This window comes from Watersipora subatra, chromosome 1 (assembly GCF_963576615.1).
Source record: "Watersipora subatra chromosome 1, tzWatSuba1.1, whole genome shotgun sequence".
NCBI classification, from domain to species: domain Eukaryota; kingdom Metazoa; phylum Bryozoa; class Gymnolaemata; order Cheilostomatida; family Watersiporidae; genus Watersipora; species Watersipora subatra.
In genome coordinates, this window is record NC_088708.1 from 73,234,521 (window position 1) to 73,259,338 (window position 24,818).

General features: G+C 35.3%; 1 protein-coding gene across 3 annotated transcripts in view; it reads left to right on the plus strand.

Moving 5' to 3' along the window:
- The first annotated feature begins 114 nt into the window (after positions 1 to 114).
- LOC137386018 (pescadillo homolog) overlaps positions 115 to 24,818 on the plus strand; it is a 37,846-nt gene continuing 13,142 nt past the window's right edge. For all 3 annotated transcript variants that reach the window (XM_068072665.1, XM_068072668.1, XM_068072666.1), the window contains exons 1-8: positions 115 to 228; positions 752 to 831; positions 4,309 to 4,462; positions 5,843 to 5,952; positions 7,287 to 7,414; positions 8,271 to 8,314; positions 8,546 to 8,635; positions 10,300 to 10,482. In XM_068072665.1, the coding sequence (XP_067928766.1) occupies positions 208 to 228; positions 752 to 831; positions 4,309 to 4,462; positions 5,843 to 5,952; positions 7,287 to 7,414; positions 8,271 to 8,314; positions 8,546 to 8,635; positions 10,300 to 10,482 (810 nt within the window). In that variant the 5' untranslated portion in view covers positions 115 to 207. The remainder of the gene's footprint in view (positions 229 to 751; positions 832 to 4,308; positions 4,463 to 5,842; positions 5,953 to 7,286; positions 7,415 to 8,270; positions 8,315 to 8,545; positions 8,636 to 10,299; positions 10,483 to 24,818) is intronic.

The window sequence follows — 24,818 nt, forward strand, 5'->3', positions numbered from 1 at the left end:
ACACGCTTAGGTAGACGCAAATTACCGCTTTAGCTCGAACCTAAAAATCGAATAAAGTATCACGGCACAGAAACGGATTTATGGAGCGAATCGATTTATTAGCAGGATACTAGTGACAGTCTTACCACATGGCATCCAATACGCAGTGAAACACATGTTTTAATTTTCTAGGCCTTGATAATTTTTATTCACACACTGTAATAGAAAATGGGACGCATCAAAAGAAAGGTAAGGAGCTGGATAGTTAATAGCTATATTATTGACACTTGTGGAATAAAAATACGATTTTTGTAGTAACATTTGATAGTGCTTCAGCATTCTTGTGTCCTGCAGGTCTTCTAAGCATCCTCAAACTTACCTGTTGTACAACTTTATAGTTGTCTCTCGATAAATCAGCTATTTTTAGTGAATAACAAGTAATGTACAAGTGAGTTGGGTTTTTAACTGTTTGGGAAACTTTGTTTTGATCTAGTTTTAGCAATTTTTTTCAAGTCCGTTTTATCCTTTCAAGCTGAGAAAATGTATTTCAATCTAGTTGAGGAGCATTAACACAGCGAGATAGAATTGTGAGTCTTGCTGTAATATTTAAAGTGGTAAATTCAAAGTTCAATATCTGAAATGTTGCTGGCGTAGCTATATTAATGTTCACTTTTTTAAACAGTAGAAATTGCTCAGTCGTTTGGTGAGTATAGAGGAAAGTGGCTTTACTGACTTGAGTTGTAAATTAGCTTACGATATGTTATTGTTCTAGTATGAAGCTGGGGCAGCCACAGCTTACGTCTCCAGGAAGAAGGCTTTGAGGAAACTCCAACTCAGTCTACCAGACTTCAGGTTAACTTGCTGATGTAGTTTAACGCATGTTATATACTATATTGTTACTGTTGTTACATTGTTACTTCGAAGGTTGTAATACTGTGTGGTAAAGAACACGGGAGGCATCTGTCTCCTACAAAGACAGACGTGTGGGTACGCACATGCGTGGGTGTGCACGCGTATGGTCTGTATGTGTGTGCATGTGTAGCCTGTGTGTGCACGCATGCATGTATTTTGTGCAATATTGTCATTGCCACATCTAGAACGTTCTCACGCTAATTCAAACAGATAAGGTTTCACGCAAACTCTTGACTATACTGCTACACTTATATAAACACCTCTGTTCATAATAATTTGAAGTTCAAGCCAAATGCATTTATGTTTTCATGTTCGTAAACCTTCTATAGCGTAAATTCCTCTCAACGTAAAGATTTTATGTAAAAATTTTGCTTCATACTATGTAAGAAATTCCATATAACGTAGATAATTTAATCTATACAATTTGTCAAATTTGAATAACGAGAGTCCTATAGCCTTAAAAATAATATTTTTTTCTAGCCTCATTCCGGAGAGAAAACAACATAAAGGGTTATCTCTATTATACAGTACATGCTAATATTTTTGCAGTGCAGCGTGAGGGATTGTCACACGTGCCAATAAATTGAAGAGAATATGTACAATGAGAATATGCACAATTCCTTAGAATTATTTGAAGGCGATCGATTCGGGCAGATCTTAGAGTCTCGGCTTACCAATCTGAACATCACAAATTGGGGTCTCGTCGAAATCAATCTTTTATTTTAACCTTTAGCCCAGGCAGACATCGTTCTTTCGATTATGAATATCGTAAAACCTGTATTTGAACGAGGCCTTTGTTTGAATGCCACCTCTATTTGAGCGCCACAATGGGACGCTATAGAGCGTCGCCCTTTAATTGAACGCCACTTCTATTTGAACGCCACTTCTATTTGAACGCCACTTCTATTTAACTGGGACTATTTGACATTCTTAATCTTTATGAAGCCATAATAGCAAGTGATCAGTGGGAAAGTGTCCACAAAGCCGTATTCGTAATGAATCGATTACATCGATAACAATTATTCGCTCGTTGTTTTTGTTCGTATCGAAGTCCGTTTTCCAACTCCAAGTCTAGGTTTTTTCTTCAAAAACTTGGATTGCAGCACCATAGAGTTGATTTTTAAGGTGGTTTTGATAATTCTATGTATGTGGGCAAAGGTTTTGCAGTTATGATGGAAAATGTGCTGCCAAGTATTTTGAGGCTATTCCAATTACACGCATTTTCTCTTCTTTTGTGCTAGAAGTTTTTTTTCAAAATTGCATCACATAGAAAGTCTTGCTGTGCTACCAATTATTTGAACGCTAAATCGACTAGTATGCTAATATCGACTAGCTCAGTTGTGCAGAAGATGGGTTGAGGTCAGAAGACATTGTGGAAGGTGTTGAACATTCAGAAGAACATAAAATGGTTTCAAACAGAAGCAACAATCAGCAATGCTAATATTTTTGTTTTAAAAATGTTAATATTAGTTTTAAAATGGTTATTTTTGTTGTTGCATGTATTAAAATTATGATTTGTTTATGTCACTTGTTATCGAATATATATATTTGTAGCATTTGATGGATTATTTTAAAACTTATAAATTTGCATATCTATAGCGTATTATTTGATAGTATAATTGTGATAATCTGAACTCTTACTCTACGAACTCTGAACGCTTACAATGGATCGACGCTCGTAACTCCTCTTCTGTTGCACATAAAAAGCCAGTTTTGGCTGTAAATTGTAGCAAGCATATTGATGAGTGCATTGAGCTTGTGCAACGTCGTTAAATCTAGTTATAAAATGAAAATATGCCTTCAAATTTAAAATGAAATTTAAAAACTTTAAACCGCCAACAAATTGCAACGCAGCCTATAAGATCATTGTCGATTAATTGTAAGCAATAGATATCAACTGGTAGAGACATGCATCAGCTTCATCGTGTATATTTATTTAAAGGTATGCGACAAGTTGGAGGTAAGTTAGCAATTTCTTGCATCTAAAAAGGGTTAATGTCACACCAGCCGAAGGAGAGTACAAAACATACGCGACATTCGATTCGCTCGTAAAAGGGTTAAATTTATCTTCTCAGCAATCTCATGATGTGTTTGAAAAATACAACATCACCCTTTATTTGAATATCACCTTTAATAAAGCGCCGTTCTAGGGAAAGGGTTGAAAAATAGAGCGCCATGGTGTTCAATAAAGGCTTTACGTTATATATTACTGTTTTACTTTATTTTTATATTATTATGCGCTTCCCTTAAAGGTTGACTAGCAATAAAATTCACATTACAGTTATTTGGTATCAAAAGATTCACTATGTCTTACTCTGTTCTGTTGTAGGTGCCAAATATGTGGAAATGTGATTACAAGCTCTTAAAAGCTAAAAAACGAACAGTTAATCGCAGCCACACGAGTAGTTGTGAGAGATGGTTTCCGTTTACACTTTCGTGCAACCGTATTCGTCAAAATATTTTCACAAATATACTTCACGCATTCAATGAAACCATGTCTATTGTTCATGCGCGTCTGTTTTATCGGCATCGTAATGCTGTCACTTTTAGCTCTGATATCTTATAACTTACCGTAAAAAATCGTTAAACTTTTTAACCTTAGTTCGAAGGAGTACATATCATTGTCTGATAATCATGCCGAGCCTGTTGGTCACCTGTGATAATCGAAAAGTGCTGCAAAAATTATTTGCGAAGTATTGGGTCACATGATCAGTTTACGACTTGACGATTGAATAATGCCGAAACAAAACTGTAAAGTAGGCGAGCATCTATATTTGATACGGGGTCTTCGGTAAAACCCGAAGTTTTTGTCAAAAACTAGTGCTACGATAAGTTTTATATTGAGCTTTTTATTGGCCTTTCAATTCATGTGAGAACATCACGTGACAAGACAATAACCTAATTTCAAGGCTACGTCATTGAAATAAAGAGATTCCAATCTACGGCGGCTTTTCGTTTTTGAGCTTTTAAGAGCTTGTAATCACATTTCCACATATTTGGCACCTACAACAAAACAGAGTAAGACATGGTGAATCTTTTGATACCAAATAACTGTAATGTGAATTTTATTGCAAGTGTCAACCTTTAACTTAAAATAAAATTGCTGTAATCCTGAACCCTAAACCAAGTGAAAGTGGTGAGAGAAAAGTTGTTGATACAAACATATGATACCACATTTACTGTGCCATCATTAAATTAGATAACTAGCTTTATTTTTTTCCTATTTGAAGTGCCAACGGGGTAAGTTTGGGACAATATTAGAACTGATTAGGCAATTTACATGTATTTTACTGTCCGTATATAGTAACTTCCCTATAATATAAACATTCTCGGAACAGACTATTCACGTTGTTGGAGCATCCATTGTACATATTATAAAACTTGAGAGTCGGTAATCAATGAGTGGATGGTTTGTAGGCGACTTTGTATTCTGAAAGGTATCTATCCGCATGAGCCGAAGCACAGGAAGAAAGTAGAGAAAGGAAGTACTGCCATCAAAACATATTATTTTCGTAAAGATATTCAGTTTCTTCTACATGAACCAATAATCAACAAGTTCAGGGATTTCAAGGTAGGAAAATGAGTAGCATAGGTACCTTTTCATGCTCATAGAAACAAAAATATGAATCGCACATATCCTTGCGGTGCGGTGTCTGCGGGACTAATTTTGTGATGCCTGTAATTTCGCGTTGTACCATTCATTCTATTTGAAATTGATAATGGCCTCAATATATGTTCTGAGGATTTGTATGGATAGGCTAGCCGTATTAGCCTCAGAATATAATAATGCGTGTCTTTAACCTCACTCTATAACTAAACTAATCATTTGGTGAACATATCACTTTGGGTGGACATGTTTAGATCTCTCACTTGGTTTGTGTCAAATTTGTTTATATCTAAAGCATATCTGTTTTAACCTAGTGTTGTGTATAGGTAGACATTATTTGTCATGGTGCAGTCAGTCAGCTGAATGGATAGTTTTTTAAAGCATTTCTAGGATGAAAGCCAATAAAAAGCTTTTATGTAAGCGTTAATGTCGTCATGAGAAATGTTGTTCGAGATTGTGAAGGCTTCTGCAATTTTATCACCATTAACTATTACTTTAAGATATGGTTTTTTCATTTTATGCCTGGTGGTTGATATTATTGGCATTTTTAAATGGCTCTGGACCTTGGGCAATCTTAGGTTTTACCTTCTTGCTTGATAAAAATAATTCGTCAATGTGACTAGATTGAAATTGTCAAATGGCGAAGAACACGTTTTTATGGATTTTATATGTTTTACAATACTCTTTTTGATTTTTATAATCAGCCTGCATACCTTTCTTACCTACCTTCTGAAATTTCACAAAACCAAGCATGCCTTTCTGAGAGTTGTCCCATTTGGTTGTGCTATAGAAGGAGTAGACAATTAAGAAACTTTTATTATGATACTACGCTGTACTATTAGCTATATATATAATTAAATTTTATATGTACTATTTTAAGATTTAGTATTTTAAGTAAACCAAAAATGTTAACCCAAGTGGAAGGTGGTGCTCTCATCATCCTTCTTACCCACTCTGGTAACGTGTAACAGTGATATCTCATGAGGTAAGTGTGATTCACTCTGTGACTTACACCATTAAGTTTTTCTGTTACCTACTCTGTTACCTTATAACAGTGATATCTCATGACTTAAGTGTGGTTCATTTTGTGACTTACACCATAACTGTTACCTACTCCATTACCGTATAACAGTGATACCTCGTGAGGTAAGTGTGATGCAATTTGTCACTTATACCATAACTGTTGCTATTACTCATTTCTCCTTCTAAAATTAAAATAAAATATTATATAAGATCGACCTACCAGTCTTGAGTTTGATGGAACGTATATATAGTTTGGATGGAGTGTCTAATGCTTCTGTAGTTGTTTGTGCATCATAGTTCAACTTAACTTCACTATTTTAGGTCTATACAAGAAAATTGAAAAAAGCTATCGACAAAAAAGAGGAAGCAAAAGTGGACAGGATAAAACAGAACAAACCCAGATACAAATTAGATCATATAGTTAAAGAAAGGTATGTTATCATATAGTTAAAGAAAGGTATGTTATCATATAGTTCATGAAAGGTTAACTGATCATATAGTTCATGAAAGGTTAACTGATCATATAGTTCATGAAAGGTATGTTATCATATAGTTCATAAAAGCTATGTTATTATATAGTTCATAAAAGGTTAACTGATCATATAGTTAAAGAAAGGTATGTGATCATATAGTTAAAGAAAGGTTAACTGATCATATAGTTAATGAAAGGTTAACTGATCATATAGTTGAGAAAGGTTAACTGATCACATAGTTCATGAAAGGTTAACTGATCATATAGTTGAGAAAGGCGTATGATCATATTCGTATTGCTGGTTAGCCTTGGTGCTAATCTTAACACCGCTTATAATAACCAGTTTAATACAAACTTATCGTATATAATATTCATCAAAATTACTGATTGAGGAATTATTAATTTTTGTTTGCATCCAGAAACCTGCGTGTGAATTTGTTTGTCAGATGCACTCATTTAATGATAGTACTTGGTATTTAGACTGTTTGTATAATTAGTTGGTTGTTGGTAGACTAAGGTATCTAGGAAAGTTAACTTTGTAAATATACTTGAAATATATGTTTGTCATTCATTTTGCTTCGGCATATAACACGTAACATGGTCCACGGACACACTGGCTCCATTCATATCGGTCAAGCATGGTGGGAAGGTTTGCACAAAAAAAGCATCCTAGTTTTCACGGAACGGTAGACTATGCCAATAGTCACATTCCTGATTCATCACTGTTCCCTGTCTGCGCTGCATTTGAAAGGTGTTCAGAGTGAATCATGCTTAACATAGCCAGCAAGGGTTCTAGTTGACCGATTAAGCTTACCATGTTGTTATTCAGCGTAGAATGTTTAATGCATATAAAATATATAATAATATTGTTGATTATATGAACGCTCAGCTCTGAGGGTTGTTACAAACATCTTTAAGAAGGGAGATATCCACTGCTCTATGATGGATGTATCCTGTTATTCTAATATGTCTCTTATGAATCATTGCATTTAACAGCGGTGTCACAGAGTACAGATTTTATTATTCCATAAGATATCCATGTTATTGCTGGCAAAATAGCATGAATAAAATATCTTGAAGAAATAACAAGAGTTATAAAAAGTGGGGGTCATGAGTGGTTGGTAGGCAAAACATCCTTTGCCATGAGTCAAAGGAAGCTAGTCACATGTATTGGTTGTCCAAATGCACTGTTATTGTTATGTTCATTTGAAACCTTGAATTTAAAAATGATGTGCGAGATATTTTTGCTGCATAAATTGTATCATCTGTTGAAACATTCAATTTATGTTTTAGGTATCCCAGTTTCATTGACGCCGTTCGAGACCTTGATGACTGCCTTTGTCTAGTCTTCCTATTTGGGACCCTGCCTCGGCAGCATGCCACAAAATCTGAGGCAATCCAAAAGTGTCGTAGACTTTCTGGTTGGTAGAGAATCGCATAAAACAACATCTGTGAAATACGTAATAGGCTCATGGCATGCATTAATATTGCATGAAATTGCCATACGATGATCGTCTAAGGCTGGCTCACTCGGAGAAAGATTGCAGGAGCTTTTGAGCATTGACTCTGTGGCATAAGCCACTAGAGGTGGAGCTCCATGTGTCACTCCCAAATAACTATTTCGCTTTTATCACTTCCAGTAAAATATGAGCATATACTTTTAAAAGCATTTCAGTATCATTCATGTTATTTAATCGGTTTTCATTTAAAAAACATAATCATTGAGATTTGCATGACAAAGCAGCGAATGGAGGTATCTCAGAGTTCCGATGTGAGTCAGTCTTTAGTTATGTCATGGTATGCTGAAACTTGGTGTAGTGTGATCTTCTACTGGTACTTTAGCTTGGGAATTATCAAAAGTGACAATTGTGATCCTATTTCTCTATTTTGGAACTTGATACAGCTTGCTTATTCTATGGAGGAGTATGAGTAACAAGCTACGTTGTTTATATCGAGTTCAGTCAAGCGATGCATTGCAACATCCACTTTGATGGCCCAGTCAGTCTTGCAACACCTTACGATGCGCACCAGATTGAGATAACAGGCCGTGTTGTCACAGCCATCCATTAGCTAAAAATGATATTATTTTTTCATCACTCTTGTGTTACTTACTAACTGTCAGTTATACAGCCCGTTTATTCAGTTCTCTTCACTGATGGTTCCAATAAGTTTCGCTAATATTTCTATGTGAATATTTTGCCTGCAAAACTTTCGCATCAATATTTGGCAATTAGAAAGATCACCTGAGTATCTGTGCTAATCTAAATTGTATTGCAGTTGAATTCCTCCACTACCTGATTGCAGCAAAAGCACTTAGAAAGGTGAGGTGTAGTCTGTTAAATGCTTGTTTATCTGAATCCTAGTTCTTCTCATTGACTAAGTCACTAGTAGTTATTGACTGGGATTGATCTGTGTGTTGGTCAATGCATACTAACTATTGGAGCTGTGGTCATCTCTGTTTTGAGCAGACACATCTCATGCATACTAAAGCCTTTACAAACTGAAGTGTTCCAATTTGGAGTTATGACCTCTCTATCCATTATTCTTTTTAGGTGTTTGTGTCCATTAAAGGTATTTACTATCAAGCTGAAATAATGGGACAAACAGTTACCTGGGTTGTGCCTCATTCAAGGGGATTTCAGGTGAGACTTAGATCGAAGTGTCCACAAGTATAGGAAGCGCTACAGAAAATTCCAAAGCATATTTTTTAGCATTGTCTAATGATAGGGTTACTTCATTTTTAGGATATATGTACATATTACAAACCCATTCCATAGGCACTGCAACAATGCGTACGTTTGCACAGCCACAGTGTACAAGGAAATGGCTACTATTATTGGTGAAGAAATCACATTTACATGATGATATATACATGTATTGTTACACCATAATGGGATGAATATATCATATTGTAATATGGTGTGAGTATCTTGGTTAATAGTCTACTCTTAATCATGTATAGATCTTTTTAATAGCTTGGTTTTATCTACTGCTTGCAATATTTATTCTTTGTGTTGTCAAAATATAACCATTATATAATCATTTAAGTGGCATTATGTTACGGTAGATTCACCAAAGATAAGCACATTTACTTAATCTTTCCATCTCATCAATGCTTAGAGTACACGACTCACTCAGTAGACTCATGTAAGTCCTTAATTCGTGTCAACTTCTTTTATGCTTCTGAAAACATCTTCACGATAGCAGTTTTCAAAACTACCCACTTGTAGAAACTTCATGGAGCGGTCGTCAACGAAACTTTAGTTATCCCACTCTTAATTTAGGATCATTACACGATCCATTTGCGAGCAATGAACTAGTGCGCCATGTCAGAAGGTAATTTGTCTGCAAGATTTCTGGAGCGAGTCAGCTCTGGGGGTTATATTCATTAGGGAGAGGCTTTATGTGAGAAAAGAAAATAGGACACATCCTTGCTTTTTAACGTGAAGACGGTTTTTACAGCCATCATATTCCAATTTTTGTACATGCTCTTGAAAGACTAAATGTTGTCTATTAAAAAGATGGTAAAATAAGGATGCTGCTCTACGATATTACAATTTTTTGCCCAACGCCTACCAAGACGGTTGTTATCGCTTTAGAATATCACTTTATTCCAAGCCATAGAGATAAACCTCAACTTTTAGTAGTTCAAAGGCGTCGTTATTACCATCATCGGCAAAATATTTTTGTCAACGACTTTTCTAAAGGTTTGGTGAAATTTGATTTTTACCAAACATCCGTTTAGCGATGGTCCTTTGAAGGCAAGGAAAAGCGAGGTAACCTTCGCAAAAACTTCAAGAAAAATCAGCAAAATTTATCTTGGTTAAAACGCTCAAAAGAAAAAGATGTCTTTTCTTCTGAGCATTTCAACAGCGATCAAGTTTTGCCAATTTCAATATGAAAATGTCCTGGCAGTCACATCACATAAAACAACAAACAAATCTCCAGTGATAGAAAAATCTTTATACTTTCTGATAAAAAATTTTAAAACTACATTAGGAGCATTTAATTTAAAACATGCCATTCATGCTTTTGATTTATATTATAATTTGTACATTTACGTGTATCTACTAATAAATACATGGACTTGGGACAGTGCTCTGATAACTCGAACACTTTCACTCGATCCGTGAAGTTCAAGTTATCCATGTTTGACTGTATGTGTAAGTTTTAACTAATTAGTGAATCGGTCAGAAGTCTGCTCAGGTTGGTTGGCTCAGCCCTGGATGTTTTTTGTAACAAAGGTATATATCAATATGTTTGACACTACGTTCCTTTCCATGCAGATTCGTATGGTTTATTGCAGCGGCCATCAGACGTAGATTTCAAAGTCATGTCTGTCTTCATAGAGTTCTATCTGACCTTGTTGGGTTTTATCAACTTTAAACTCTTCAGCAGTCTCAACATCACCTATCCACCCAAACTTGAGCTTCCACCAGACACGTTCAACTCTTTCAGGGACATGGCTAAAGAGGACATTGTTGAGGAGGTCAGTACTAGTTGCGGTTCTGAAATCTTATTGCTTCCTCAGTGTCAGAGGCGAGCACCAGGCTCTGAATTTCCATGTAACGAAATGCTCAATTGTTAAGTTTTTAGGCAACGATTTGGTATAAAGTAAATTAGAAGGCATTATAATTTGAACAGTTAATGAAGAAGAGATCATAGTGTGACAGAGTGTACTACAGATCATAGTGTGACAGAGTGTACTACAGATCATAGCGGGACAGAGTGTACTACAGATCATAGTGTGACAGAGTGTACTACAGATCATAGTGTGACAGAGTGTACTACAGATCATAGTGTGACAGAGTGTACTACAGATCATAGCGTGACAGAGTGTACTACAGATCATAGCGTGACAGAGTGTACTACAGATCATAGTGTGACAGAGTGTACTACAGATCATAGTGTGACGGAATGTACTACAGATCATAGCGTGACAGAGTGTACTACAGATCATAGTGTGACGGAGTGTACTACAGATCATAGTGTGGCAGAGTGTACTACAGATCATAGTGTGACAGAGTGTACTACAGATCATAGTGTGACAGAGTGTACTACAGATCATAGTGTGACAGAGTGTACTACAGATCATAGTGTGACGGAATGTACTACTGGTCACAGTGCGACTAGCGTACTGACATCTTCCTTGCTTTTCATCACTTTTACCAGCTCTCGTTTTTCTAGGGTGTGATATCTCAGCCATCCGTGTATTTTAGTTCAAGAGCACCTTAAACCAGCTTGCCATTTTAAAAACAAACAAATATTACATCTTGATTTATGCCCCAAGACTGTTAACAATCTCATAAAAGCAGACGTGACTGGTTTTTGCAAGATCCTTTTGCTGGCGAAACTAACTATATAAAGAATAAGCGGGAACATGCTTTCTGTGCACTTGGCAATGCATCAACAGTAGTTAGTTTACGCTAGACCACAATAACATCATTTCAACTGGTTTTTGTTAACCAGCTCGGTACTCAATGAAAACCAATGTTTTGCTATCACAAAGCACTGCATTCAGTACTTGTCATGTACATGGTAAACAGCCTGCCAACAAAGGCCTACGCGTGCAAATAAAGATTTGTTTGTTGATGATAAATGTTTCGAAATACTGACATCACTTATGCATTTTCATTTTCCTTATTGACCCTATGGTCGTGCCTGGCCCAAAATGTACTGCATCTTCACATCTTATCGTCGTAAGGTGTCCTGGCAAGCCTCTGGCTCTTTGGCAAGCCTTGAAGCTGGCTGATGGCTCAGTCATTGTGCTTTCTTCATATAGTCTGTGGGGTCAAAAGAGAAAAGCCACATTTTGAGTTCAAACAGATTTTATGGTACATTGAGAAGGTTTAGGCAATCTGAAGAGAAGCCGTTGCCATACTAGACAGCGTGTAGCTAGCCATTCTCTAGCTTGCTTTGCATCATAAGACTGCAACCTTTCATACGAGTGGTGTAAGCACTTCATAAGCTAAACCCTCCTTCCGGATCATTGCATAATCATGGGCGAGAATATGCTCAGCCAAATGTTTAGATTATCTAAGTAAAATCTATTTATTCCAAGTACTATCACTTTGTACTCTCTCGACAGCAGGCAGCTTTATTCTTCCTACCTGGCGAAAGTTAACTGCGATGAAATAGAAAAGTTTAGGCCAATTATAAGGAAAGCAAGTTTAAATTGATAGTGTGCTTGAAGCTTTAATTTTATGTAGTTCATAAATTATACCACAAGAAGAATTAAACTATCCCTCAATAGTATGCAGAACTCTGTGCAGGCAGTCAAATACCTTTTGCTGCTGTAGCCGCTGGCCTAAGTTGGCTCACACTGAGCTATATATGGCTAATATGTCTAATCTTTGCCTGATTAATTGCTAGTTCATGCATAAAAGTTAAACTACAAAGCTTTCATTAGCGTAACAAAGTGATTAATTTCTTCACGTTTAGCAAGAAAAAAGAGAAACGTATGTGAAAAATCAGTAACAAAGTTTAGCAAAATTAGGGAATTTGCAAATCAACATATTTAGAATAAAACTCGCTAGCACAAAGCATTGTATTCTACCAGGGCTGTCATTTTACTTTGTTCTAAGCTCTGTAAAATTCTGATGTCCATCTTAAAGTTAAATTATTCCTTAAGCTGGCTTATTGCTAAAGTTGGATTATTTTTATTGTTAGATTATTAAAATTAAGTTTGTTGATGTAATATAATGACTACCAGCATCTAATTTCAAGATGGTAAATCTTGCTTTCACGCGTCTCTCATATAACCTATTGTTGTTTGAAGCTTCCGTCTGAACGAAGACTAACCAAATTTAAATTTATCCAAAAATCCGATAATAAAACCAGTTGCAAAAAATTTGCTAAATATATTTACTTTTATAGCATTAGTGCTTCGTAAGTAATAATTTGTTGACAGTGTTTCACAAGAAGAATAACTTATGTGTCATAAAATTGTTCTAATCTATGCTTATTTTATTGTAGTAAGAACAAAAACTATCTCATTTTCCTAAAGTTGAAATAAAACAAATTTATAATTTTCAACTCATTGGTTTGGTTATCAAATAATAGTCATAACTTGCAGTTGAAAGGTTAGCGTTGTGTATTAAGAGTGCACTGCCGAGGATAAAAATATATAAGTTATAAGGAGATTAGAGGTGCCTTTGAAAAAAAATATCAAAAAGTATAAGAGGTGCAATGAACATGTATTTCATCCTTTGTGTGTCCATAAACTTGGAGTTGTCCTCTATGTGCTATTTTCAGCGATATGTCACCATCAAAGTAATTATTCTAGCAATAATCTACAAACGAATCAAACAAACAAGTCTCAGCATACATCGAATGCATTTGTCACGAGGCAAACATCCGATTGTTGTAGCCTCAAAAACTATATTCATATTGCTCAGGCTGAACACTGCGCATGTACCTTATTACATAGTTCCTATGTAGCCTATAGGGAATCTAAACACCACATGTGTACCCCATTACATAGTCCTATGTGTAGGGAATCTGAAATCACCTAAATTGATTTTAAATTTCCATATTTATTGTCAAATGGGTTCTTGGTGCAAGAAAGCACCGCCATTGTAGCAGTTAACAGTTTTTTTTATCTAAAATTTAGATGCAAAGCTTGTTCCCAACTTGTCGAAGGTTTAGATAATAACTGGAGCTATTTAAAAAATAATTAGTTTTAACCATTTGAATACGATTGGAAAACAAATTACTCGATGCACTCAGTCATGAGTTTGACTTGTGGTGAACATCATTTCCTGTGATTAGTCAACTTCAACGCTGATAACATGTAGTAGCACTGTGAATATATAAAGAAACGCTAGTCTGAAATGCTAATGGAGACCTTCTTTTTATGATTCCTTTTCGGTACATTTTCAACTGATTAAGATGCCACTTCACTATCATATTTAATCCATTTGTGGTGTATTTTGAAAAGAAATTTTTAAAATGCTCATTTCAAGTGCAGTCCTTTTCAATAAATGATCGCCGATTTATGCTTTCGAAGTTTCGTTATACATTCGTATTATTATTTGTTCTTTATAAAAAATGGTGTGTTGGTTTATTGTCAAAGATATGCAAGAAATTAGATTTGTTTTTCACTTTTTTCTTATCCAAATAAGTTCATTCATAACAAAATCATGAATGAATTTCTGGTTAGATGCTTAATAAGTAAGCTTGTCGTTTTGGCAGTGTCAAGTGTAAAGCTGTCATCTATAACTCTGTTCCCGCTTGATTACTTCTATGGTATTAAAAGGTCTGAGCCTTGTCACGTATACGCAACTCTTTATATATACTGTTTGAACAAAACAAAAAAAACTGTCTTTTCTACTCCATAAAATCAAATATAATAGTTAGCCATGTGGTCACTCTTTTATTCACACACACGGTTTGTAAGTTCTGAACTTTGCAATTCTTGTAAATCATGCCTAGAATCTCAACATTATATAGTCTAGTTTTTGGCAAATGGTTTCTACTATCGTAGGAAAACATTTAAACAGTATTATCTAGAGTTGCCCCCATTTTGGTATCGGTGCCGATATGGGTGTTAAAGATGTAGTTGCGTCAAAATTTAAGTTGATCTTAAAAGAAAGCATTTTTTTTTCTCTATCAGTTGATATGTTGTTTGTTGTGTTACGCGATCGCATTGCCAAGATATTTGAAGATTAAAACCGAAAAAATCTGATCGCCGTAAAAACGCTCAGGCCACAAAAACGTGCCTAGCCTCGCCAAAAATGATGTCACGCGTTTGGCAACCTGTCTCTATCTCTCGTATTCACATCGGCTATTTGCGATAAAAGTCTAGTCTTACGCGGCTCTATTGGCATATATCTTATTTTGTATTTGCTCATGTTGGCTAGAATAAAATTTTAAATCCTGCTACAGATGCATTATTATGAATGTTTAAAAGGCCTCAAGTAACGAAAATTGAAAATTTGTTCTCACTTTCTCCAAATGTTGTGTAAACATTTGGGTACCGACTACCAATTCTACCGGTCTACGGTAATTCTGTCAAGTCACTTTATGTAGAACGCGGTCTTTGTATCAGCACAGTTCTGCAGCTACCCATACAAACGATATACAGCCTCCCATAAGCCCCGCCCACATTATGTCGCCTATTGCCTACGTACTAGTTTCTTACTAGTATTCTTACCAAATACTAAATAATTGAAATAAGCAAGCCACCTCTTTGAAAAGAATATAGACAGGGATAGAGTTTTAAGGATGAGAAGTCTGCTGCAAACTGGATTTGAACTCACATTCTCCAGTTCTGCGGACACCCATATACCATATCCGATTCACTACAATATTCTGCAAATCATGTTTTGCATTATCTTCAACAATATTATTTTATTATATAATTTTTACAAGCAAAAATATTTTCATCTCGGCATAAAGCTTTTATTAAAAATATTCATCAAGTCGTGGCCACTCACATAGTATTAGCTGATACAATAAGACAAATTCATCTACTGCAACAAACTCAAACAAAACATCATCCAGCACGCATTCAAGTCTCGCTTTCTCCTTTATGGCAGTTTCCACACTGACAAAGCTTCTTCGGCTGGTGGGACGGCATAAACATTCTGTAATCAGTAAAACAAGTAAATGTAAACAAAGTAGATGCAATAAATATGTCATTCATAGATATGTCATTCTAAAGCGTATCTATTGACAGCTTCCAAATTGGGAGTTAAATAGATTGCGAGTGTAATTTTAAAAACGAATAAACATTTAATAAAGGCACAAGTATGCCAAGCCAACGATTCGAAGCTTTGGTTTTGGAAATTAAAGATTTGCAATGATCAATCGATTTTACCCACTTCCTACGAGTGAAAATAATTTGTAATCATGACTTTAATTTACCAAAGAAAATTCGAAAAAAATATTATAGCTAGGTAAAACGGCAGATAAGCTATGAAACGATGATTGGAGATAGCAAAGAATTATCATTTTATTAATTAGTATATGTATTTATGACTATAAAAAATATTACATTTACTAAAGTATAGAAGACTCTAAGTTAATTTACCTCCATTCTGTCTTCTTCTGCAGCAAAACGCTGCTGACGCCTGTCAGCTTTGGCCATAGGCTGTCTACTCTAATCTTTTACTAAAAGTTGCTCAGATAACTCTGAGTAGCGGTCGCTCGAACTTGAAGCCATTTTAAAACTATGTATAACTTAGTAATTGTTGAAACGCGTTGAATCAGTAACGATGAGAATGAATTCTCTAATGATGAGAATCTTCGAGATCACAGACAACACGTTTTACAAGTGATAACATTTATTCCGGCCTATATAAAAATTTCGCACGCATGATTGGCTAACGAATCGACCTCATATTTATTGCTCGTGGTTTCGTTTCAGATACCTTGCTTGTGACGTCACGAAATAGGCACCCACTGGAACGTGAGCTTTTTAAAAGAGGGCCTCATTCAAACGCATATATCTCTGGACAGGGTTGGTCTACAAAGACAAAAATGGCATCAAATTGTAGCTGATGTTTTAGCCTTTTATGGGTCCTAATTTCATTTTTGACGCAACTACATCTTTAAGTATCTGAATCGGTATCGGCCGACCTTTTTAAAAATCTGAAGCTTCAGATACTTTTTACATATGAACTATTTAGCAGAAAACAGTATTTTAGCCTGCTACACTAATAACAATCATCAGATGCAAGTTCTTACTTTCACCTGATGAATTCCGGGCCTGTCACACGATTTATTTCATGTCTATAGCCTGATCAACATCAACATAGCTGAGGAACCTTTTTGCTTTAGTTAGGGCGTGATCAAAAAATGTGGTATTTCCGCAGTTAAAGCGATAGGATTTATTGCAGCCAATCAGGAACAAGATAACACGGATGGGAAACGATAATGCAGTGTAAAATTTCTATTTACTAGTATAAACGAAAGTAATTTAAGCAGTCAATGCATAAAGTTTTTTATCATTCTCTTGATCTTGACCATACAATGTATCGTTTGTATCGTACAAAATACGGTAACCCCAGTGGCCTATAGGTATTTGGCCTGTCCACCATCATCTGTGGCAAGTGAGTCCCTCTTAGGTATGATTGGCTACATTGATAGTGATAGAAAAAAGAGACTTCTTACTGAGAGAATTAAATCACTAACCATAATTAAAAGAAACATGATTTGCTCCAAGCTTGTACAGGCGCATCAGTTCGTTCAGCAATAGAAGAGAGACTTTGTTATCACAGAGAGAGCTGTACCACTAACAGTAAATACTTTTAATACGGTAATTACAAGAAACATGGACTGTTTTGTTACTACATGCACAGTATGTCAGTATGTGAATTTTTTTTTCCCATAAGTACATTAATATTTATATTTTCTTTGCATTATATTTATATTTGCATAATAAAATGAACAATTATCTATCCAACACAAAATATCTGAATCAGATTATTTTTTAATAAGAATCGGTATCTGAATCGACTGGTGATTTTAGAATCGGGTCATCTCTAGTATTATCGCTTCACAAAATTACTATTAACCTATATATTCCATCGAATTAAACTATTGCGAGGCATCTTAGCCAACGATGTTTAATATTCGGAAAACGTCTGCTCATGGAAACCACTTTTTATTTAAAGGTTTACTTGCAAAAAAATTCACATTAGGCCTACAGGTATTTGGTATCAAAAGGTTCACCATAGGAACAGTTGTTTGGTATCAAAAGGTTCACCATGTTTTACTCTGCTGTGTTGTAGGTGCAATAAAGGGAAATTGGGATTAAAAGCTCAAAAGCGAACAATTAATCGCAGCCATCACAAAAACGCCGTAGGTTAGAACCGCTTTATTTTGATGACGTACTCAACTCGACGTGGTTATTGTTTTCACACGTGAATTGAAAGGCTAATAAAAGGCTCAATATAAAACGTCTCATAGCACAAGTTTATGGCAAATACTTCAGGTTCTACAGGAAAGCCCGTATCAAATATAAATGCTCGCTACTTTACAGTATCGTTTCAGTCTGGTCTAATCTGATCATGTGACCCATACTTTCTGCCAAATCGCGCGAACAGTTTCTGCAGCATTTTCCGACTATCACAGGTGACCAACATGATATGCACTTCGAGATAAGAAAAAATTAAACAAATTTTTACAGTCGGCTTTGAGATATCAGTGCTCAAATTACAACTTTACAATGATGATGAAATAGACGCGTAAGAACAATAGACTTGGTTTTATTGAATGCGTGAAGTATTTATTTGTGAAAATATTCCGACGAATGAGGTTGCATGAAAGTGTAAACAGAAGCCATCTTGTTTATCTACGTCCCATTTGAGCTGTTTTGGAAATGGATTCCAATCTACAGCATTTTCGTGATGGCTGCGATTAACTGTTCGTTTTTGAGCTTTCAAGAGTTTGTAATTACATTTCCACATATTTTGCACCTACAACACAGCAGAGTAAGATATGGTGAATCTTTTGATAAAGTCAAATAACTGTAATAACTGTAAAGTGAATTTTGTTGCAAGTCAAGCTTTAAGTTTTATACAATAAGTATTATGTTATTAAATAAAAACAACATGAAGTAGTTCACGATGTTCCAAACAGTTTGGAACATCGATGAAAATATTAGACTTCATTAATAGATTTCAAAATAGATTTTCATTGATGTTCAAAATGGCTTTCCTTTGATATGTATGTCTGATACCCTCTTCGCTTTATTCAATTTCATAAGCACAACTTAATTTTTTTTTCTAAATGTGTCAATTCTTGCAACGGAAATTAACCAAAATATTGTCCTACGTGTTAGCATCTGCCTGGAATATACTATTTCCAGTATATCTTTTTAAGACGTGTACGGTACCATCTTGTTTGTATCTCCTCTGCAGGTAGTTAAGAACCCCGAAGTTACGTCGTAGCATATCTGTGTTTATTCGATTACTTGAACAAAATGATATGCACTACGCTCTACTATAAAAAAAGCTCAAGCTTGCAGAATTTTACTGTGCAGCGGGTGTATGGGAATAATTTCTGTTATTATTGAGAAAAGATTACTATACGAGTACTAAAATAGCACTGTAAACGCATCTATACAAGTTACCGTTTAGCTTCTCTGACTCAAGATATTTAATCAAGGCATGTTATAGCGTGCAAAAACTATCTTTAAGCTGTTTTTAGAGCTGATGTCAGTTGTCTTTGTTCACAACCCATAAATCACATGTAGCAGACGAACATGGTCAGTGTGAGCATATCGGATGAAGCAATCCCTCTTTACCTGTACATTCATGGCTGATCTGATAAGTTTGGTTTCATCAGAGGATGTGCAGATATTTGGTTGAAGCTGTAAAGAGAATGAGGTGGCCAAAATATGAGATTAGACATTATTGCAAATGCCTCTCATCTGGTCTCTTTCATTTATCATCCTTCACATCTCTCTCTTATCAATCTGAGCACATAGGTTTGTAACAATTCACCGCTCACCGCAGTTCTGTATAGATTAGTTTAATACTGGTCAATGGTCTATTATGACAAAAAGGTTAGACATTTAATGCAGCTACCCAAAGTAATCTCAAAGAGTTTTAAATACATTTTCTGAATGTTTCAAAAACAGTAATATCTGAAATAAATATTTACTACTTTAACAATGAATTAATAATGACTATAATTTTTTTTAGCTCTACAACACCTTTTCGGGTGATGCTTTAAATGCAACTATTATAGAATAGATAAAGGTCCATATTTTATAGTAAACTTGCTAGTCATCATGTACGATTGAAATTTTGCTGGTGGGTAACTATCTAAAGGTACACATTTTTGTTCACAATGGTGTAAAGGGTATATTGTACTGAGCAAATTAACAGTTCTACAGCAAAAGTTTAACACAGGCTCTTTAGTGTATAAGGTAATCTTTGCTATTAACCCAATTTCTGTCCAATGGGCAATTCTATTTTGCTATTTATGCACGTTATTGGCCAATATCATACGCCTAATTTTAATGAAAATTTGTTATTAATGGTTATTGCGCGATTGCACTCACAATATTCTGCAGACAAAATTTTGTAATAAAAAATCAAACAATTTATCCATATAACTTGAAAAACTATTAATCTTTCTTGTACTTGTGCGGCACTCGGCATAAATTTTGCTTTAGACTTAGATGAAAGACTAGATACTTCAATCTGTTTGAAAGCCGAGTCATAAATTTTGCATGTAACTATAAAAAAGAATAAATCACTCTCTGAAGATTCATTCTTCTATATTTCTCAAGGTTTGTTGTCGTTGTTAATGTCCGGCTATAGTTATTTAAATCGTAGATTAAAGAATCCGCTGAGGATTTGATCTCAGAATCTCCCGTTGGTCAGTCCGATGCCCTACCATTTTAGCCACCCGAGCATGATAGATTCGCTAAGCGATGTACATGTATGTCTCTATATGGGAGCAAATACTCTACCGCTTTAGGTCACAACGCAATGTGATAGCTTAACGCAATGTGATAGCTTAACGTCACGAAGCTCTTATTAATAAGCTTACTCAAATTATCCATTGGCAATGTGCCAGGCTAATAGCAAGTGGCAGGCAACTCTCATTACCTCTCATTGTTCATAAGGTGATTTGTTATACCCGGGCAACACTGGATAGCACAGCTAGTCTACCTATAAATTTAAAATTCTTATCTTGGATTACCTAATTGACACTTGTCTTGCGTATGTTTCACTGTCAAACTACGTATGAAGCCTTAAAGATCTTGAGCAATTTGAAATTTGTTCATACAAGTTGCGATTTCAAAAGTTACAAATGAAACATTTCTTGACCTTACTCCAACCTGCTTATATAACTAGAAAAAAGTAAAATTTCCATTTTTGAATACTTAAGTTGGTCATAAATTATACTGTCAGATTCGACACAAAATGTCAGCATTTCTATCAATTTGAAAGTGGTCATGGGTATACAGTGTGTCCTACACTGCGAAAATGGCAACACTGTCTGATTTCTTTGTTTTATATAAAAATCAGCTGAAAGCATGCTAACCAACAATGTACGGCGCGTACGTTGGGAATAGTTCTATTACTAGTTGTATGGGCGACTCTTTTCATCAATGATTTGGTTTTATATTTTTTTAGTAATTGGTTTATTTGATGAAATAAATATCAATTCAAAAATTTAATTGTATTTGGTTGCTTCATGTAAGATTGAACTAATGTTATTGATCTGTGGTTTGTGGTACTCCAGGCACTCCCCATAACATTAAGCTCAATAACCTCTTATAAAGGTCTATTTGAGAACATCCACATGTGAGTATACCATTTTACCAGTATTTCTTCAAATAAAAACAGATGACTCATTTTCTCGACGGTTTTCCTATCTCTGTTCGATGTTGAAGCTATGAAGCTAACATTATTCTTGAAGCAACTCTAGAACCATACAAAACGAGTTTCGTGAAATCGGAGGCATATGTTTTCTCTCATAGAAAGGTGGATTTTTGAGCTAGATAATCTTTTTTCAAACGAAAGCTTTGCTCTCTGCATAGATTCTTGGGTTTCATTAATTGAAAAAAACTTAAAATGTTATGAATATGTATATAGTGTAAAAGTTGTGGATTTGCTTAAATTAATTACCTTGAATTTTTATTAATAATTATTTAACATTAAGGGCAGCTGACATTTACTGAAAGCCATTTTAATGTTGTTACAGCTCTTTTTGACATCTAATTGTCTCATAGTGTCTGCAATTATTTTATTTGGTTTGATTTTAACTTTATTTCACTAGTCAATCACGACAAAAGCAAATCAGTCCGTGTGGTTATCGCGCAATTGTATTTAAACGATTCATACATTTTTTTATATTCTGTACAATAAATTTAAATTGTATTTTATATCATATTATGCATGTTAAATATGTTAATCTTATCTTGGTATTCTACTTCACGTTTTTCATGAACAAGTAAAATTTTATTGCATTTACAAATAGCTGCGACATAACTTTCAAATACCCTACAGGATGAATTTATTCGCGGAGTTATATTTCGCGAAAATTGTCTTTTCATGCATATTCGCGGATGAATTTATTCGCGGCTGAAAACTGCCGCTCTCTAGGAAAAGTTAACTCTATTGCGGCTAATAATAGTTATTACTACGCATGCGCACACCGAGTGTTCTGGTTTATATTTAGCTTACAAACGCGAGGCGATCGTGCTATTCTACGGTAAACAATTTTTGCTGCGTACAGAGGTTTTCACGAATATTCATCGCTTTAGAGGCCTTTGATAAGCCAACAACTTGTGGTAAGTAATGAGTTTTTACATTTACTAAATTAGTTGAATTTTACTCTGGTTCTTCGGTAAAATGCAATACTACCGTATTTTTTTTCCATCTCTACTGCTTCATTTTTTGTTTTAGTGAGAGAGAGAAAGAGATCTTTCATCATACACCGAAGAACAATGATTGCACGGTTGGTAGATGTCATTCTTAGAAGATCACCAATCATTCAGGGAGGTCTGGAAATTGAGGTTGAAGTGACCGCAGCTACTTACGAGAAGAATATATCTGTTTTTGAAAAAGGAACAAAAACGCCTTTACGAGCACAAATCTTTGGCCAACCGGCAGAACTTTGCAATAGTAAGCCACGAGGAGAGTTCTGATGATAACTTACTTACCAGCCATGTAGTAGCGAGAGAATCACCTTCAACACCTACCCAAAACATTGACAGCGACAGATCTGCTATTAGTAAAATAACTAGTCAGAAAGCACCATTACACGCTAGTATTCACATATCAAGAGTACCAAATTTATTGCTAGACAACCGCCATATAGACTAAACTGTTTATATTTTCTCCATTCATCGTTTGTAAAATTTTATTTGTATTTGATATATTTTATTTGTACACTAAAGTTTGTAATAAATTATAATATATCTATACATGAAATAAAATATATAATTTAATCATGTTTGCTACAGCGATATCAAGGAGTGGTTGTCGATGAAGGGGTCTAGGTTGACTGGTTGCCTCTCTGCCGATATTCCTGTCTTGATGAATATTACTACTTGTCTCTAGTTTTCGTAATCGGAGTAGGTTGTTTCATTGTCAATCTGCAGTAAACACAAAAAAGAAAAAATATTAACGAGTGTTGAGGAAGTACAAAAACAATAGCTGAAGTATTTGATGAAAGCGATCAGTTTTTAAACAAAAGAATTAACTAATGCAGTTGATAATGGAAAAACGTATCTGCACTGCAAATAAAATACATACCATAATGTCCAGATCAGAATCATGATCGTCCTTGACTTCGGTATTAGAGATTGATGAAGTTGATTCTAATGTGGAAAGACTAGAAGAGCTTTTTTGCTATGCTGAAGCCATGCCGAATAACTTGTAAAAACTTTGAATAATTTTGTAAAGTTTGACGCAATGGCAATAAAGCTCGAAGCCTGGCGATGATTTTAAAGAAGTTTTGGAACTCGGCTACGTTTAGTACTTCTGCGTAGTGGCTATTTTCGCGATGACGCCATTCTGCATATCTTGTGACAACCTCGAATGATTTTGTAAATAAATGTGATGCATTGCCAATGGTGTTAGCTCAAAGCTCAGGCAATGATTTTAAAAATGTTTTGGAACTCAATTACGTTTAGTATTTACATTAAAAACTAGGCTAGCGACTAGTTTTCAATTTGATGCAGTAGTTATTCTCTCTTGTGATTAAAAATAGAACTAATTATTCACTGAATTTAATAATTCCATGATTGACTATTCGCGAAATCGCGAATTTTTATGACCAACGAATATTTTCATCCTGTAGGGTAGTTCAAAGCAGTATTTTACGTAATATTCAATAAACAAACGGATGCTTCCCATAGCAGTAAGAACTTATGGTGCTGCTGACCAGTCTGGCAGCAGGAGGTCTAAGAGTTGCTGATGTTTAGCAAGTATTCCAAGTCTGATCCTGACGGAGTATTTCAAAGTGATCTACAAATGCCCAGCTCGCTTACGCATACAATGTAGACTGAGCACACTTGGTTTGTTTTTTTTTAAAGAAAAGTATATATCGTTTTTCATGCAATGTTTAGGTGTGCCTAGATACTTTTGCTAAACAGTTGTGTACGTGTCCTTTGTCACAAACCTATCTCTTACTGATAGTAGTGAGGCCAATTGATTTAGGTTGAGCCAAGTGATATCCCAGCAACCAGCCAACAGCTGTCATTAGTGTCCTAGGGCATGATGAATCACTCTGCTCATTGCTTGCTGGCTGCTATCGGTTTGGTTTGCCTGCGATCAATATGGAGTATGACCTTCATAACGCATGCGCTGTCTGCCATATGTTTGTTCGCTAAACAATAGTGCTTCGCGCATACATGGTCGCTATAAACTTCAACTTTTATAGCAATTGCTTCTGTAGCAAGTGTTGTCATGAGCTTAAAGATGTGAAGTACCTTTTTAGCTTCAACTAATTATGATCATAAATTTATTTTCTTGCGCAACCTTGTCATCTTTCGGATAGAAATAAATTCTAATAGTGTTGATCACCAAACTTAGTAAAATGATGTATTTGTTTTCAATAAAAGCTGCACACTGTTGTAACTCGATACCAGTAGAGGGGAAGAAGCTGTTGTGTTTTTGAAATATTGAATAATATGATCAGAATTTACCCTTTAGATGTAAAGCTGATAATACGCTATGGTAGAGATACGTGATGTCTGGAGCTGTTTGAATTTATCGCTGTTATCATCTAGGTCGAGCTAAAAGCGGAACTTGTCGGGCAATAGTTTCAAATCCACAGAGCTTGAACTTTGAGCGAAGCCGCATGAGATAGAGAGCCCAGCATGCAAACCTTGGCATTGCAATCCTACCTGGC